Source organism: Rissa tridactyla, chromosome 1 (assembly GCF_028500815.1).
Source record: "Rissa tridactyla isolate bRisTri1 chromosome 1, bRisTri1.patW.cur.20221130, whole genome shotgun sequence".
NCBI classification, from domain to species: Eukaryota; Metazoa; Chordata; class Aves; order Charadriiformes; family Laridae; genus Rissa; species Rissa tridactyla.
The window spans coordinates 179652940-179671796 of NC_071466.1; the positions used below are offsets into that span (position 1 = coordinate 179652940).

General features: G+C 39.4%; 1 protein-coding gene across 1 annotated transcript in view; it reads left to right on the forward strand.

The window, feature by feature from the left end:
* The first annotated feature begins 884 nt into the window (after window positions 1-884).
* Window positions 885-18857, forward strand: part of PTPRR (protein tyrosine phosphatase receptor type R) — a 143941-nt gene continuing 125968 nt past the window's right edge. Inside the window, exon 1 of the mRNA XM_054188887.1 lies at window positions 885-962. Coding sequence (XP_054044862.1) covers window positions 900-962 — 63 coding nt within the window. The 5' untranslated portion in view covers window positions 885-899. The remainder of the gene's footprint in view (window positions 963-18857) is intronic.

The window sequence follows — 18857 nt, forward strand, 5'->3', positions numbered from 1 at the left end:
GAGCGAGGTGCTCCACTGGCTGGCCAGGCGATGCTTGGCTGTAGGCTGGGTCATAACAGGAGCGGGGACAAGGGACTGTAAGGCCTGCTGATCTAAGCAGTCAATGGCAGCTGAACAGGGAACGCAGAATTATGATTATGGACTCAGGCTTTACCTTTCTTCTCTTTCTTACATGTTAAAGTCTGATTTTTGGATCTGGTTCTTGGCCTTTTCTCCTCAAGTCACCATATATAAAAGATGATCAAAGCAATTCTCATCTTTGGTATAACTGATTGATTAAATAAATCAGAAAGTGGACTGCATATGTTTTCCTATTGGAGTTGAACCTGATACAAAAGTTGGACTTGGCTCAGCATGTGCTTTGCTCTTGCACGTCATTTTTGAAATGTAATCCTGGCTGAAAGTAAAAATAACATTTTTAAAAGCCTTGTAAAAAATGAGTTTAAGAATGCGATACACTTCACATACTTAGTAGACTCTCTCTAGAGTTGTTAAGCTATTGCTATAGAAATTACATTGTGGGATTTTAAGGGAATTCTTGTATTCCACAAATATTCTTTCCAAATCTTGCTGAACCCAAAAATCTCATCAGATTTCCAGCACCATCTACAGAATATATGAGACACACATTCTAAACTTATTCTTCTCTTTCTGCAGGCTGCTTTTCTGGAGACAATGACCACTTTTTGGCAATTCATCAGCGAAAATATGGGAAACCTGTGTTTATTTATCATCATGTGCAAAGTTTGGAGAAAAGTCTGGATACAGACAGTTATAAGAATTCCAAACAAAATTTCCATTCTTCTTCCCACACCAAAATAAGCAAGCTGCACCCTGCAATAATTGTTAAATCAGCCTTCCCCAGACCTGCCTACGACCCATCCCTCAATCTGTTAGCTATGACTGGTCAAGATTTGGAGGTGGAAAATCTTCCTATTCCTGCAACTAATGTGATTGTTGTGGTAAGTGCCTTTTTTTCTGAGTTCTGGAGTTGTTTTGTGAATAAATATGCCTGTAGATAAATATACACATAGATGGTAATTTGGGGTATCCAAAGTTCATATTCTGCTGCCTCGCTGATCATCTAAATCTAAGTAACGACCACACATCTTTAAGCTTTTCACTTTAGTAGAACTCGCATTCGTATAGCCTCGCATATAGCCATGGTCAACAAGCAATCTGATGAACCAGTGCAGAACAGCATCTCTGTAGGTAAAGAACTTGCCTCAGATCCCTTCAATCCTCTTGTCTTGGTTGGTATTTACACTGCCCTTGCTGGATGGATTTTAAACTTGTTCTGCATAGGGCACAAGAAAAGGTACATCAGGAAACAATTCAGTGGAGGCAGGGGGATTTTAAAAGGCTGACGGAAAGGATTCATTCACTGCTGTTTCTCCACTGAATCCACCATTATGCTTATGTAGCTGTTTGAAAACAAGCCTGTTTCTTGCAAAGAAAAAGAACTATGTTTTTGTTGGTGTAAGCCGTATGTGCTGCTTCTGGGATGTATGCTCTGGAACCCCCCTCTTTTAGTTAACTATGTGTGTGATCTGTCCCATTCTTGGAAAAATGATGGCATTGCTCCCTCCTGCAGTGGAGGGCATGTCACTGGAATTGTGTACTGATGCCACCCTGCTGCACCTTCACCCTTCATGCCAGGGGAGCAGCATACTGTCAACAGAGCTGTCTGTCCTCTGTGGAGTGCACAGCACAGTTTGCGTATGCTTTGCACAGACACTGCTCTTCCTCACCCTGGTCCATAGGTAGCCCTGCTTGATTATGAAGAAGAGCTTTGGGCTCATCCTTCTCCTTCCTGGAGGGAAGAACAACCATTCGTAATGGCTCACACGCTCATTAGAGTGAACTAATAAAGATTAAACTGAAACAGTGTGACTAATTACAGTCAGCAGCTATTTGCCTAATTCTGTAAATTACTCTGTACAGAAGATGCTATATTAAAAGAGAATGGCCTTTACAAACAAGGGAAGAAGATGAAGCAAACAACACTAAGGCATGTTAGCACACGAAACGTTTCAGAATCACGTACGAGTTCCTTGTGCTGTTGGTACCTCTAGAGATCTGCCCTCGTGAGTTCACCAAATGCAATAAAGGCTAGTGAGACAGAAAAGAATAATCAGAAGAAGGAGGGCAGTAATTTTATTAGTTTAACATTAAAGTTTTAACCGTTAAAAAATACTATCAGAGGACTAGGCTTCAAAAAAGCTGTGCTCTGCACTTGTTGCATCCCACATGAACAAGACCTCCTAATCTGGGGTTAGATGGCTAGATTCAGTTTATGTAAGTGTCCGTATCAGAGCAAAAGAAGGTACTGACAGCCATTCTTCACTGGGGACATGCCAACTGCAAATGAAGTCCCAATACTGAATGCTACTGATCAGGAGGAGGAGATGCCAAACAAGCTGTGCCCAAAGCTAGCCTAAGCCAGGAGGGCCAACTCCATAGTAAAGGTACCTGCTCTCTTCCATAGCAAGCATTATTTCACCTCCTGTGAAGGTGAAACCTTTCTGTTAGTGCAAGGAACTGAGAATATGCATGGCCCCTCATTTTTGTATTAGATGATACAGTTGCCTATGGCCTGTTATTTTAGTAGAGCTTTGTACACTTTGGAGACCCACAGTCCTCAACCTGTAATGGAAGAATCCTGCAAAATATTCTGGGGCTACCCTGGTTTTAGCTGACTGGCTCTGTGCTTGCATTAAAAGCTAAATGAGGCAGATTTTCCATTGGCAGTCACATAAAAAAAGATCTATTAAATCTACATTAAGTTCTCATTAAGTGACCTCGGTCTGAAGCTTTGCTTCTGCGTTTCTAGGATGGAGCTGCTGCTCCGAAGCCTTCTGTTCAGGCTGAGAACCATATGTGCTTTAAGGGAGGGGAATGACAGCGTGAGCTAATCATGACATGAAAGCTGTTTGTTGTTTGGGATCTTCAGCTATGTCTGGATTTGTTGAAGGACAGTGTTTTTGTTTTTTGGTTTTTTTTTTTTTTAATGTCATCCTTTCTGAAAAAGCCTTTGGGGAAGCATGTGTTTTTAAAGCTGAAGTGCTGAGGGTCAGACATCTCACTGGAGTATGCCCACAGTAAGTTTTGAAGGTGTCTTCCTCCAAAGGGCAGCTGTCCCACAGCAGGGTGGTTGCCCCAATCCAAGCACAGCCTTGCTCCTTCCAGATCTCTGCACTTCAACGTTTTGTTTCCTCCTCTTGAATTTTGCATTAAGTAGATTGTAACGTTAATGTCATTGCCAAGGGAGTCTCTTTTGTTTTGAATGCACGTATATTGCTCCTTCTTTGTTTGAACTAGCACTTACTGCTTGTTGCCGCTTTTCAGTTTTTATCATATAGGGCAAGCAGCAACATTTGTTGTTTTGCCCCGGCTGACCCTTTTTGTTCTAGCCTTTAGCAATGTTGTTGGTTGCTCAACTTGAAAGGGCAATTGCTAGTGTTAATGCTTCCTGTAATCCAGTTACATGGCTAGTGCACATTGTGATTTAGTAGGAAAGCCAGCAACGGGGGTTATTTTTTTAAATAAATCAACGCTGTTGCAGCTCTGCAGAGAGGAGGAAACTGGATTCAATCTAATTTCAGTGACTTGAAGTCCATTTTCACATGATCGAGGTGGAAAGGTAGGGTGAATGGATGCCTAATGTAGAACTATTACAAGGTTACACTTTGTGCTAAGGACTAGACCATCTGACAAGCAAAATGTTGCCAATTCACAGCAGAGTGCTGCAAAGCCAAGAATTCTGCAGGTTTTGTGTCAAAAAGTGATGTTTTGTGTCTGTCGATAAAGAACGCATGTTAAGAAGTAATTTTACTGAACCTGGGGATATTGTAGTGCTTGTTTGCCTAAGGTAGGAAAAGGAGACATTAATTTTCTGGGAGTGAGTTTTATGTAACTGAAGGCTTTCCATCACGTTACCCAGTATTAAGTTCCTGTCTTGTGTGTGTTCAGTGCACATTGTTGAGGGAAGACAATCCAGCGCTCTTAGAAGCATTTTGACTGTTCTATAAATGCCTTAGTGCTTAACCATATGCTCTGTTTAGCTATTTCTCTAAATGACGTGAGACCAACTCATCTGCAAATTGCTTCGTTAACATACGGAATTACATAATTTTTTGTAATACTTGAGTTTTCTATTTGTATGGGTTTATTTTGGATCTCCGAAACTATACACTCATCGAACATATTAGAGAGTTAGTAGTGAAATGAACAAGTTCTCCAAATGTTTATTTGCGTTTATTCCAAGTCTTTCCAATACTGAATGTGAGCACCACCAAGGTCAAGGCAGTACATGGAAAACAGAAACGGTCTGCAGATAACCACTTGTGATTAAAAATGTTGCTGTCTAGCACACTTGTTAAGAAACCCAAACATACATACATATATATATATATAGTTAGGGCTGAACTTGAGTGTAAAGCAGAAGGACTTGTTGTAAAGGTTACAGCTCAGACTAGGTCTAAAGTATCACCTCATGGAGGTGCTAAAGCATCATCCTTTGTAACCTGATATAGTTTGGTCTGTTCAAAGTCTCTCTGAGGCACGCAAATGTGTTGTACTAAGATTGGACCAAGCTCCTCAGATGCTTTTTTCTCTTGTATCCTGTGAAGTGTTTCAGAAAAATGGAGGTAATAAACTTGCTCAATATATGAAGATTTTCCCTTTCACACCTCGCTACTACTATACACCTTCTTACATAAATGTGGAAATCTGTCTCTATTTCTGTTGCTTAGAAAGGTCAGAGCACCATACAGTAGCCTAAAATTCAGTACATCTCTTCAGTTTTATTTGGTTTACATGAGCGTTACTGAAGTGAGTTGATTTAATTAGATTTTCTCTCAGCTAATGTCAATAGGACATAAGATTCATAGTCAGCCGCAGAGAGCTTCTCTTTGCCTTTTCCATGACATTTTGTGTAAGGCTGAGTGCCTCAGAGCTATGCTCTGCCATACCATTACATCTATTTTATCACCAGTGTTTGAACCATCTACCTTCAAGCACACTGAAGAGCACAAGGAAGAGCTTCAGGTGCTAGTGCTTGGAGAGAGGATTCAGTGGGAGAATAAAGCACATGAATACTTGTGTCTCTAAGTAGATATCTACATGTGAACTAGGTATTCAAGCTTCAGTACAGACAGTGGAAATTTAGACTGCTGGTAGTCTATTAGGCTATTTAGCACTTTTCTGAGCAATTTCTGGATGATTAGAGAGTTAATATAGGTCAGGAACGATATTCAATAGTCAGACTGGATGTAGTCATCCTGTTTTGGAGATTAGTACTGACACAGGCCATTTCCACATCAGCTTTCTGCCAGAGAACAGTACCAGATGCATTTAATCTACCAGTGGAACATAGCCTGGATGTCTACTTCAGGGTGAGCTGAGTATCTCCCTTAGCCCAAATGGCTGTAGTGACAATATTTCTATTGGTGGCAGTGGGTGCTTAAGCACCAACTGCAAACTGACTACTTACATATTTATATATATTCACACACACAGAGATATGTACATTTAGTGCCATCTTAATCTGGAGCAGATCCCAGCTTGAACAACACATTTTTATATTGAAATAATGTGGAAATCTTTTCCAAAACTAGGCACAGTTCAAGTAGGTGGGCTGCTTCTGGGTGACTTTGAGTAGCTGAATAGCATGAGGCTGTGAAACCATAGCAGAACGGCTTTTACACTTATGTCAAACTCATCCCACAAATACTGCTATATCCTCTCGTCTAACTTTGCTTATACTACATACTCAGAGAAGATGCATCTCTTGCTTTCTTACTGACATGGCCTTACACATATAAGTTTATTCCTCCACCAGCTCCTCATTTCCTGATGCATCAGGTTTAAATACCAGTGTCAAGACCCAGAACTCATCTACCTTATTTTTTCCTATATTTTATTTCATTATTCACACCACTTTTTTTTCTGCTGGAAATGTCTATTTTTCTAACTCTTTGTACTTTCTGTGAAGGCATGGCTTCCACATGAAATGTCCAGTAACACACAGAATGTCCTACTCTCTCCTCTTCATGTATCCACTCAAGACTTACTTTTGATGGAAGTCTTGCTTTATCCTTTTAAGGATCAGCCAAACAAAGGGAATCAGACTACAAAATAACTTTACCGACTGGGGTTGTTGGAGTGCCATAAGAAGAATTGTATGAGGAGAGCTTGATAAAAAGGTGGTGGCATTCAATCCTTCCAATCACTTTCAGTCCAAAAAACTATTTTCCCCATAGGTACATTTTTGTGGAGACATTTACTATAGTTTTCTTTTCATAAAAATGGAACAATGTCAGTGGAATTTGCTTTTTACTTTTCTTTAAATGGAAAATACATGTTTCTTCTCATTGGTATTAATGGTGATATAAGATGCCCTCTTTTTCAAGGCTAAGTCCTAGAGTTTTACTGAATGAGATGAGTAGGATACAGAGAGCTCTCGGTGTCACAGCATCAAGCTGCGTGTGGTTATTCTGTGTACCAGAAGCTAAATGGCTTTCTGAGAATCCCAAAAAGAGAAGATGCTCTGATAATGTTTTTTCACTAATAACCTGTTACAGCTTTCCCCAGCTGTCCACTCCATTGACTGGCTGTTTTTCCATAATCCTGCTCTTCTCGTTCAGTAAAACTACCCCACGCTCATTCCCTCTGTAAGCCTTGTGAAGAGGTGGTCAAAATACCTTTGAAAGTATATTAAGCTACATAATGGGGTGAGAACATGGCAAAAAAAAATTGTTACGAGTGAGGAGAACAAGTAGTCCATAAAGTGGCAGCTCAGTCAGTGCTGAGGCAAACAGCCAAGCTAAGTGTCTATGAAACGTAACAAAAAGTCAGATGTCACTTAACATCTGTTATTGCCAGACTGAGAGAGGGATTGGCACTGGGCCAGGCAGAGGAGGCACGAGAAGAAAATCATGTCTCTGCAGTGACTTGTCAAAGGAGCCTTCTGAGGAATAAGATCTCAAAATCCAGGAAGGTATCAGCTGTGTCCCTCTCCATTTCCAGGTCATGTGTTTGTCTGATGCTTGGAACAACAGAGGACAAGTGCCATGCTGATAGACAGCGAAGTTTTAAGACCTTCTTATAATTACAGTGCCGAATTGCTAACAAACTCTAAATGTTAGTCGCATATTACAACAGTGTGCCATATTAGTCAGGATCCGTAGCATGATTGTTATATTCACTGTTGTGTCCCGTTACACTTTACATCATGACACCAAACACCAGGTGTTCACAGTATTTGGCTTCTGAACTTAAGTCCACCTTCTATTATGACATAGATGATCCCCATAATCTTAGTCCTTTCTCAAGTAATTATACTAGGCATAATATATCTGCAGCAAGCCTTGCAAATAGACCTAGTAGCCTGCAGCTCTGTCATTCTGGATTTTGTTTGCACAAAGAAATATGGAGAATCTGCATTATTTGGCCTCATTTGCTTTCTGCTTCCTTCTGTGCACTTCAGCAGGAGTAATTGCATGCTGAACCATTATCATGGCATCGTGTTTGCTGTCAGTCTTTGTGGAAAACAGGAAAGATTGCATTAGGTTGTAACATCCACTAAAACCTCCTCAAGGCACTTTTTTGTCATCTGACTTGAAAAATGTTAAAAGAATGTTAGTGGGATATTCAGCAACCCAGTGCTTTAATGGATTAGTTTACTGACGGCAACTTTGGGGTTATTTTCTGTCACATTCAGTGGGATGCTAAACTTGCAGGAAAGCTAGTCATATCTTTCACAAATTACGCAGATCCTCAAAGTTTTTCTTTTCCTGCATTTTTTAGTGAAGGGGAGACGTTTCTTGAAGTCATTTAGTTTTCTTCATAAGCTGCACAGTTTAAATGAAAACTGCATATCAGGAGCAGGCATGCTATACGTTTTTAAATTAAAAGCTAAAGTTTCATTGACAGCGTTGGGCGGTTCATCTGTAAGAAAGTAGGCGTCAGCTGTTCCATACTTCTTTCAGCTGTATGTTCCTGTAACTGACCAGTCCCAGCTGTAAAGTAGATACTTGTGTGTAGCAGAAAGGAATCTGCCTATGCTTTTCCATTCTTCAAATTGCTGGGTTTTGTGCTACAGGAAGATCTTTATAAATTGATAATATTTTTTTTTTTTTTTTTTTTGCAAAACAGAGATTTTCAGTGAAATTGGATTGAACTCAGCCACAGTTGCAGCCAAATCAAAGATGTTCACTTTCGCTTCAGCATTTTCAAGATATCTTGGAGGTTCAGGAGAACTCAAATGTGAGAGAAAGGCTGTATATCCAAATGTGGGAGAACTGGCTCAAATCCTTGCTCCAAAGGAGGTAGAGAAGGAAACTGAACCTGAGTTTGTCTTATTTCATATGATCTAGTCACTGAGCTAAGAGGTGCGGAGTAACACTTGCCTCATACTCACAGATGAAATCATTTGTTTGACCCAAAATGCCAACTGAAAATTTGGAAAAGTGTTGATCTTGGGCTGATCGAGTACAAATTTCTTGTATGTGTTTTGATTTGGTCTCTGAAATAAGGGAAAAAAACCCACAAACAAACAAGCCCCCCTGCTGCCTCCTTATTACTTACATGACACCATTTATTCCTCTGATTGAAATAGGTTTCTGTGCCATTTCTGTGCCATGCTGTACTGAATTCTAGGAGAAAAGACCCAGAGATTTGGACAACAGTGGATTTTCCATCCCTGCTCTTTGTTTGGCTTCTTTATCCCAATGCCCAAACTGCACTTTGGGTGTTTCAGCATTCAGCTTTGGAGGCAGCCTTCCTGTCCCTACCGGCTGGAGCTGCACTCACTCCATTACCCTCAACAGTACAGACGGGCTTGTATTTCAGCAGGAGTTCAGGAGATCGTTATACCGGTATCAATGTTTTGTTTTCCTTTTACAAGTGAGCTGAAACCTATTACTGCCTAAATTTGACTAAGCAAAGAGAAAATTTTCCTGGCACGCAGAGTTCCAGGTGCCTTCACTGGAATCCCACATGGTTGGCGTCCAAAATCCTAAATGAACAAAATGGCCCTACTGGGGTCATGAGACCTGTCAATAAACAAACCAGTGACTACTTCCCACAGCAAATCTATATGTTTTATTGATAATGTTCAGGAATAAAGACTGAGGAAGGACTTTTTTTTTTTAAAATTCTTTCAGCACCTTCAGAGAGCTATCTTTGTGAAAACCCAAGTCCCCTACAGTAACATTTAAAAGGCAGATAAAGGGCACTCAGATAAAAAGACAGCAAGACAGCATGTGTTTCCTTATCAGTCAGTGTTTTGTTGGATCTGGCAATTCAGCCTCTGGAATAATCCTTTTGGTTCTTCACTTCTGACACCGTTAGGAAAAATGACAGCTTCTATAAAGTTCCCCAATAGATGTCTCATAATGTGTTCTTGTATGTAACCCCTTAAATATCAAGCCTTATACAAATTCCTTTTGAAAAAGAAAAATAATATTTTTTTTATATCATCGCTACATTAATATGTGATATTTTTAAAACACAGTGACGTTTTGAAACAGAGAAACATTATTAGGCAGCAGAAGATGCATTTTTGAGCACACGTTTAACAATGCTTCGTAGATCAAGTATTACTGCACTCCGGCATCTCTTTTGCAAAAAATAAATACTGAATTCTGAAATGAAATGCATAGGCTAGGAGGATATTGGAGTTTGAAAGTGATCATGTAGCTGTCAACTGAATGATGTTTTTTCAGTCACCTCAGTATTGAAATGGGTCATGGAAAGGGGAATAACTCAGGGAAGTAAGCGGAGAGTACATAGTCTTTGTCTGTCTGTGTTGTTGTTGCTAAAAGCATTTAAGTAACGTTTCGCTGTCCCTCCTTTGAAGGTCAGTCGTGACTGACAATTTGTAGTGGAGCTAATTCTTATTTGGCTCTGCACCACAATAAACTGGTGGAAAATACTTCTAGTGGATACGGCGCTTTGAATCGAGTATGTGGCAGAAGCATCATGAAAAGTATTGTGGGTATACGTCAAGACTGCTAATAGAACAGCGTTGAGTAGTGTAGAAAAGTGGTTGACAGCATATGTTATATCTATGTTTATTCAAACATGAATTGAAACAGATTTACATTTCAGCCTTTATTAGCTGTTGGAGAATAACAGTGGAATGTCTGCTTTGTACAGATTTGGCTGAGGATGTGCATTCTCCTTGGGAATGGTCATTGTGTAATAAACTGTAGCGTAGAAATCAATGACAATATAAATCAAGATTTTTACATTTACAATATGCTAAAGTAAATTTTAGCTGATTTACACGATGTCATTGTTTGAATTTAATTCCATTTTTTTTCCCATTTTCCTGTTGGTGTTTTCAGAATAAGAGGTTATCTTTTTGCTGGTACTAATTGTACTAGTTTTCTAATCTTGTTTTCTTTTTGAAAACACACTGAAAGAAATAAGGATCACTTCTGTTACAGTCCTGTGGTGTTCTGGCAACACACACATCTTTTTGCACTGTTTAGCCAAATTGTTGCTGATATGCTTTCTTCGTGCAATACATAATATATTGTCTAATTAAGAACACAGCTCTGGAGGCTAACCTTTACAAATAGATATATTCCAATTTCATGTAATAAAAATGATTTCATGTTATAACCGTTTAATTTCAGGTACTGTAGCATGTAGTTCTATAGTAGTGCATGCAGTCTTCTGAGCTAAGAGGTCATTAAAACACAAATGTTTTGTGTTAGTGCAAAAATGACCTTAAATACTGCCCTCTCAGAGTCTTTGCATTCTTTAGGAAAATAAAGCTAAAACACTGTGGAAATCATGTTACTTGTCTTAAAGTGACAATGAAAAATAAGCGTGAAGCAGACGTTGTCCCCAAAACTTCTGTCATAAGCTTTCTCTGGAATGGTGCTACAGGATGCTGAGGCTCTGCCCAGTTAGCCACAGTAAAAGCGTATACAGGCAATAGAAATTAACCTGAAAATTAAAAATACTCTCTTTCTTCCACTCTTTTTTGTTTGACGATAGCTACACTAGTTACACTTTGTGCATTGCCTGCTGTGACAGAAACTTAGTTTTAAGGGTTTCTAGGTTGACCCTGGTAGAAATACTGTGTTAAAGAATGTCTGGGGTGGGAGGAAGGCAGGTGATTATTAGCTGTAGGAAGACCTCTCTGATGAGCTGTATACATACTTTTGTGGTTGGAACGAGAGACTATTGATGGGACTTGGGAGAATAAAGAAACATTAACCGCAAATTTAAAATACCACCTTGATCATGAAATAGCAAGAAAGCTATTGAATGTTGATCAGGAAAATTGTGGAAAAAAAACCCAAAAAACAACAACCCAACAACAGCTGACCTCTCTAGAAATAGGTAATAGGACAATAATTAAATAGATCGATAATTTGAAATCCATAACCTAAATCAAAAATTCGATTGTAGCTTTAATTGTTAAATGTGCTTCCTAAGAATCTGCCTGAAAATGGATATAATGTTTAATGAAATAACTGTAATGTGAGGCTTGCAGTTATGAATGAATTAGAAAACCATATGGATGCATTAAGTAGAATAACAAATGTACCATACACAAAAGTAGGACATCCATAAATCATTTATGATGTCCGTTCTCATCAGTTCTTGGCTCTTTGAGTCTTAATTGAAAGCTAGGATAGCTGGATATTAGAAAAACTAAATTTGTTAGTCAGATAGCAGACAACTTTCATTAAAGCATTAATTAATTTTAGAAGGCTGCGGGCCTGATACATTAAAAATACTTGCAGACCAGTACTACTATAGTCATATTTTTTCTATTTTAATTACTATCTTCCTCTGGACAATGAAAATCATTTGTGTTCTACTTTAACTTGCTCAGCAAGTATGATGGGATACTATTATGTTTATAGAATTAGGTATTGTCTTGTCTGAACAATTCCAAATGCTTCAAACTGCTGCATGGTACAGTAACAAAAGTAAGAAGGCTATTCTTACAGTAATGGAGAGTGAGCTTGTTTCCTCTTTCAAATGCAGAAATTTAGAGGACCTGTGTTAGGCAGTTCATTCTATGCACAGTCCTTCTTACCAGTAGAGACAAGGGAACACTGCAGAAAATACCTTTTTCTTTTTTTCTTTTCACTTTTTTTGTATTTAAACACACTATTTGAAACTCTCTTTTTATCACCTCTAGTCCTTTCCTCACTGGAATCTAATCTCATTAAGAAGATGGCCAAAATAAACATTTTGGAGCACTGTCTTATAAAATGAGGGCATAAAATACATGCTGGAATTAATGTGAGGCTTAAGCTACAAGTTTACTTTGTCAAAGAGGTACATGTCTATGTCAAATTGTTGTTTCAGTAAAATAACTTAAAAATTTTAACAAATAGCTGGATTTGCAATATTGGTTCCAAACATATAAAAGATTCAGTCTGACAATGATATTATTCAGTATGAAGACCACATCTTTGTGGTGGTGGTAAATACGCTAAGAAAAGTGGAGACAGGCAGCTTATTTTCAGGGATCATATTTATTTCTGTCCAAGAGTTAGAGTGGGATGTTTTTATAATTAATTCTCCATTATTCAAAGTGAGGGACTAAGGGATGTTGTGGATAACGGAAAAAAAAAACCTGATAAAGAAACAATATAACATAGTAAGATCACGATGTAGATGTACTGGGCACAGAGTTAGCTCACATCTATCAGGGCTTGCTAGCCAAGTCCTAACATCAGTGCACAGCGCTGGCCATGACTAACCAAAAAGTCCCTTGGAGTTCCAGTGCTGGGGAATGTGTTACAGAACATGAGGACCGTCAGTGTCAGCCCTGAGTTGTGGTATCCTCCTGACTCTGAGGTACCACTGCTTAAGGGCAGCTTTGATGTCTCCATGTGCTATTAAACAGAAATCCAAGGGCAACAGAGCAGTGACTGTATTTTTAGGCCAGGGAATGTGTTTCTAGGCCAGACTGAGATATTCCCAACTGCTCTACCCACAGTCAAACTTTTTCTCTCATTCTCAGGTAATTGATCTTTCTTCTCCTGTAATGCTACCAATTTGTTTGGCTGGCCAGCCAGGTGTGTTCAGTGGTTGGCAGTGCTTTTGCTTGGCCCATATAAAGTTCACTTTTGCTTTCTACCATTATCTTTCAGTGGACTGTAAAACTGCCTTGGCTTACAGCTGTAGGCTTTCCTAGGGGCTAGCCAAAATTTCCTTGCATGCCCTGTTTGACTCATGGGCTGCCAGTTGACAAGTCCTCATCAGTTATGAGCACAGCCCTATACATTTTTTTCATTAAAGGTAAGAGACTTTAAACGAAGAATCCAGTGCTTTTGGCATGCTGCATATTCATCTCTTTTGATCAATCACTGAAGAAATTAAATACTTCAGAAACGTGTATCTGCTGCTTGAAAGGATTGTTCAATCGCTGTGGCCTCATTAATGTCTTGTGTGTTGCCAGTCCCAGTGATCCCAGCTTTTGCCAAACACAGTTGTATAAATTTGGCAAAGGCTGCTAGCTTTTTTTTTGTTGTCTTAATGTTGTTATAACCCTATCCATCCATTGCTATCATAGTTTCTTCAGTTGTAATAGAAAGGCGTTGACTATAATCTTTGGCTCCAATACATCGTAATTTATTTTCTTGGCTCATCTACTTTAACATATAAGCTACATCTTTGCATTCTTAAATCTTATTCTGCCTGGAGGCTGACTGACTCTGCCTCTATCTTTGGCTTTCTTTTTCTTTCCCTTGTTTCTAATTGTGAACTTCTTTCAAAATTACTTTGAGGTTGATGCAATACAAAAATACCTTCATTTTGATATCACATCAGCTGCCAACTAGCTCTCTAACAGCTTATGAGTTATGGAATGGATCACCCATTCCTTGTAGCAATTTTGCTGTACAGGAGGCTGATCAAGAGCCACTGAAACTAAGTTTTCTGAGTCAAAAGCCAAGTCAAAAGCAGAGGTATCCCAAATACAAAGTTTCTTCTTAAAGAATTTTGAGGTTTGATGTAAATTTTTGAGGTAAAAAAAAATTAACTGGGATAAAATGGAACTAATTAGACACTTTAGTTGGGAGGCAAGAAGGAAATGAGTTATGCATCACAAAACGACCAAGATCTTGGAGCTCAAGGCATAGAGCTGCAATGGATGCTCAGGTTCAAGTGCCTCTTTTGCTACATCTTGGTAGTAGCCAAGACTTACAATGAGGAAAGTAGTTAGATCATCTGAGTCAGGTTATTTGGTGTCTTTGTTTAAATTTTAGAATGTATCTGAGACAGGCTTATGCAGAGGGTGTTTTCCATGCACTTGAGGTTGCCTTTGATATATGTGAGTTCCAGAAGGCCAAGTCTCTTTTAGACACTGAAATACTTTGTTCTCCTTTACAGATCAATTTTTATTTAATTATTTGGACTGAGTGGAATCTGTGGTGTTGGTGGAAAAAGATTTGTCTAGAAGTCTAGTCATTCAATTAATCATGTGGCATATGGAGGACAAAGCAATAATTCTTTATTCTGAAGCATATATCTCAAGATCAGGGACTTGAGCTGAGGTCTCCCATAGCCAATATAAAGCTCTAACCACAGATCTTTGCTTGTTTTGAAGCAAATCAATCTTCTTCAGATCTTGAGCAGGTTGGCCCTTAGTGAGGTTATCAGCAATATATTATTTTTCAGCAGTATAAGACACTCAGTTTTGAGAAGAAATTCTGGGGACAGAAGCTGGAGAAAGCTATTCTTAGCTGTTCTTTCGCTAACAGCCTGTACAAAATCAGGATGTGCTGTATCGGCACGAGTCTCAACACATTATCCTGATAAGGTTATACTGAGTTCCTCATACAACCTAGATAGGGAGTTTCTCCATCCTTGCTGGAGAAAAAAGTTGAAGGGAACACTATAAAGTAAAAATGCAGACAAGTATTTCTGTACAGGGAGATAAGAACACATGCAGTCCATGTGCTTTATCTGGTAAAGCAGGAAGGCAGAACTTGGTTTTCAGAGGCAATACCAGACAGGTTACATAAGCAGAAAGGAATGAATAAAACTTTAGTGCAGTGAATCTAGCACACTCCGTTATTCTCTGTTTGGAAAGATCACTTATTATCCATGGAAGCCTTTTAAAAATTCTCCATGTATAATTGGGAGTCATTTAGTTAAAACCATAATGTCGACTAGACAATTATTTCAGCCAAACTTTCACTACGTTACTTCTGCATTGTTCGTTCTTTCCTGAATTATATTTTCTACTGGTACTTACAACCTAATACTACTGATGTGAATTGATGTGAAACTTATGAGAATAAGAGTCCTAGCTGCTTGGTAAGTTTTATATTGCCCAGTATAAAACTTGTATTTCTCTCCATTTAATCAGGCATGTAACGTATTCAAAAGCATTGATTCAGAAGAACATTGCTGCAGTTTTCATACATCCTTCCTTTTTTTTCCATCCTTTTCTGTTTTGGGAAACCATTCAGTGCTTACCATGTGGTATTCTCTACCCTTTTTTATCCTTCTCTTTCATTCCTGTAATAAGTTTGATGGAGTTATTGCCCCCCAAATACCTAGTCTGCAGTGCCTACTTAAGACATTTGTCTCACCATCCATTCAAACCCTAATGATTCTGTTCTTTCATCTACTCCATCTCAGACTCTCCTGTGTGCAAGTCATATAAATCCTTTAGTCCTTTCTTCAACCAACCCTTGTCTTGTCTTTTTCTTTTAACATATGTTTGTGTTTCAGATTATGATAGGGCAAATATCTAATTTTACCCAAAATCTTTCATAATGAATTCGAACATGGAAAAATACTTCAAATAGCACATTCACCTTCCTCGATCATGCCCCCATATAGCTTCTGGAAGTGAAGCTCTGCTTTTCTCCTTGGCGTGCTGCATTGGTCTTCTGCACACTTCTGCGTGTGTCCTCATCCCTTTTTAGAATCATAGAATCATTTATGTTGGAAAAGATCTTTGAGATCATTGAGGCCAACTGTTAACCTAGCGCTGCCAAGTCCACCTCTAAACCATGTCTCTCAGCGCTACATCTACATGTCTTTTAAATACCTCCAAGGATGGTGACTCAACCACTTCCCTGGGCAGCCTCTTCCAATGCTTCACAAACCTTTTGCTGAAGAAATTTTTCCTCATATCCAATCTAAACCTCCCCTGGTGCAGCTTGAGGCCATTTCCTCTTGTCCTATCACCTGTTACTTGGGAGAAGAGACCGACCCCCACCTTGCTACAGTCTCCTTTCAGGTAACTGTAGAGAGTGATAAGGTCTCCCCTCAGCCTCCTTTTCCCCAAGCTAAACAACCTCAGTTCCCTCAGCCTCTCCTCATAAGGCTTGTGCTCTAGACCCCTCACCAGCTTCGTTACCCTTCTTTAGATGTGCTCCAGTACCTCAATGTCTCTCTTGTGATGAGGGGCCCAAAACTTAACACAGTATTTGAGGTGGGGCCTCACCAGTGCCGAGTACAGGGGGACAATCTCTTTCCTAGTCCTGCTGGCCACACTATTTCTGATACAAAGCAGAATGCTATTGGCCTTCTTGGCCACCTGGGCACACTGCTGACTCATGTTCAGCCAGGTCCTTTTCCACCAGGCAGCTTTCCAGCCACTCTTCCCCAAGCCTGTAGCACTGCATGGGGTTGTTGTGACGCAAGTGCAGGACCTGGCACTTGGCCTTGTTGAACCTCATACCATTGGCCTCGGTCCATGGATCCAGCCTGTCCAGATCCCTCTGTAGAGCCATCCTACCCTCAAGCAGATCGACACTACCCCCCAACTTGGTGTCATCTCCTCACAACTTCTCATGCTCTACTCTTCTACACTCCTTTTTGCATCTCTTCAGTGCTACCTCTTACCCCAGGCTACTACCAGGATTTTGGCTTGCCTTTGTTTTTTAGTCACCTTTACCTTTGTCTTTATTTTTCCCTTTGTCTTCTGCTCCTTCCTTTAGTCTTGTAGCCTCAAACCATTTTACTGATTTCTTTTTCCTCTACATTTTTACATATTTCATAGCCCACACTTCTTTTTTGGTTCCCTTGATAGTCTTCCCCTCTGCTGTACACACTCCTTTTTTGCCCAGGGCCTTTCTGCTACCAGATCTCTGACAATGTTGTGGATATGCAGATATTTTCTTGATCTGTAATGTGCATTGTCTCACCATATATTGTGACAGTGGGGCAGGTGTTCTCAGCTCTGGTTTTAGTCAGATGGTTTGGTCTGGGTGGTTTTTTTATTATTATTATTTCTTTTATTCATGGCAGGTTACTACTGTGGCTCACTTTGGGTATTTCTAAACCTATTTGCTTGTGATAAGCTAGGAATAACGAACTAGAGAATATTGCTGCTGCTGGTATAGGGTTGCCTTGCTTTTGCAATGCTCCACAGACTTCTGGATTCCAGGTGCTGTGGAGATTATTGTGAAGCATCTACAGCCATGTAATTACAGACCTGTAATTAAATGATGATATAAATGATTTCTGAAAATCCCATTTAAACTAGGGACCAAAATATACTTTGAAGTCAAAGATAATTTTGCGATTTTTGCTAAAGTGTTATAGAAAAAATATATTTTTACTTGGAAAAGGTTCACGTTTGCCACATGAGTTGTGACTAAAAGAAACTAAATGTCTGCTCAAAGACAATAAAAAAAGTTACCTCAGTTGAAGTAGATATTCATTTAAGATTAATTTATCGTAAGGTGTACGTGTCAAAGGTCTCCTACAATATAAAAATATGCAGTATCTCTTAAGTGTAGGCCATTGAATAGATTGTATTTTTACTCTGTGGAGTTTTGGAGGAAAATGTCTAATACATAGAAAATACATAGAAAAAAATATCAAATGACAATATCGTCCACCAGATGTCCCTGTACTCATAGGTGGTAATGAACAATATTCATTCAACTGTCTAATTGCTTTTATTAAAGGCAATTTACACACAGTGTATGTATTTCCCAAGTCTCTGTTAACCACAGTGTAATAAGATCATGAATAAATGGCAATTACATTAACAGTATTTGAGAGCTGTAGTTATGAAAATAAATTACAGGAATTCACCATTAAGTTTCTATTTGCCATCTCAGTTTTGTGTGCTTTTCCTTCTCGTGGGAAACAGTCTGTCTTTATCACGCGTTGCATGGTAGAAATTTGTAATGTGTATAAATTTATGTATGTAAATATAATTAGTCATATAAATATTATCAATCAATATGTTCTCATCTACCTATCTGTCTATAAAAGACTAAGTTACTAGAACTGACAGGACTAGTGAATTGAAGGAGATTGCTTTTAACTTTGGTAGCTATTGGAGCAGATTCTAGTCATGGTGCCTGCATTCATGCAGGGTATATTGTTTCTGCTGCCCTTAGCTTGCCATGCAGTGTGCTGCATCCAAATGCTTGGCTATCAGACATCCATGCATGCTTAGGGGCTACAGCAGGACTGTATCTCTTCTAGAGTGGGGACTTAGGCTACTGCCCTCAAATCTGTAGATAACCATATGCGTGACCATACCCACGGTGGGAATTCGGCAGGTCTGCCAACATGTGTGCCCTTAAGCATTGCAGCCAATTCGAAGACACAGCCTGATTTTTTTTTAGCGATGCCATGATGCAGGCAGGACACCTTGTCCTCCTTTTTCCTGGGATGACTAAGATGCCAGAAAAACATCTGAATCCCTGCTGGGAGCAAGGCCCTGGCATGACTCAGAGATCTCACCCCAGGCGTTCACTCTGGCAGGTCTACATTGGTGACTATCCTTGGAGAGGAAGCCAGCAATCAGTGGTGGCAGGCCACCTGGTCACAGGACCCATGTCCAAGCCTTCCTTTTGTTTTCTATGTCAGTGCCACCGTGGCATAGCCCAGGTTGG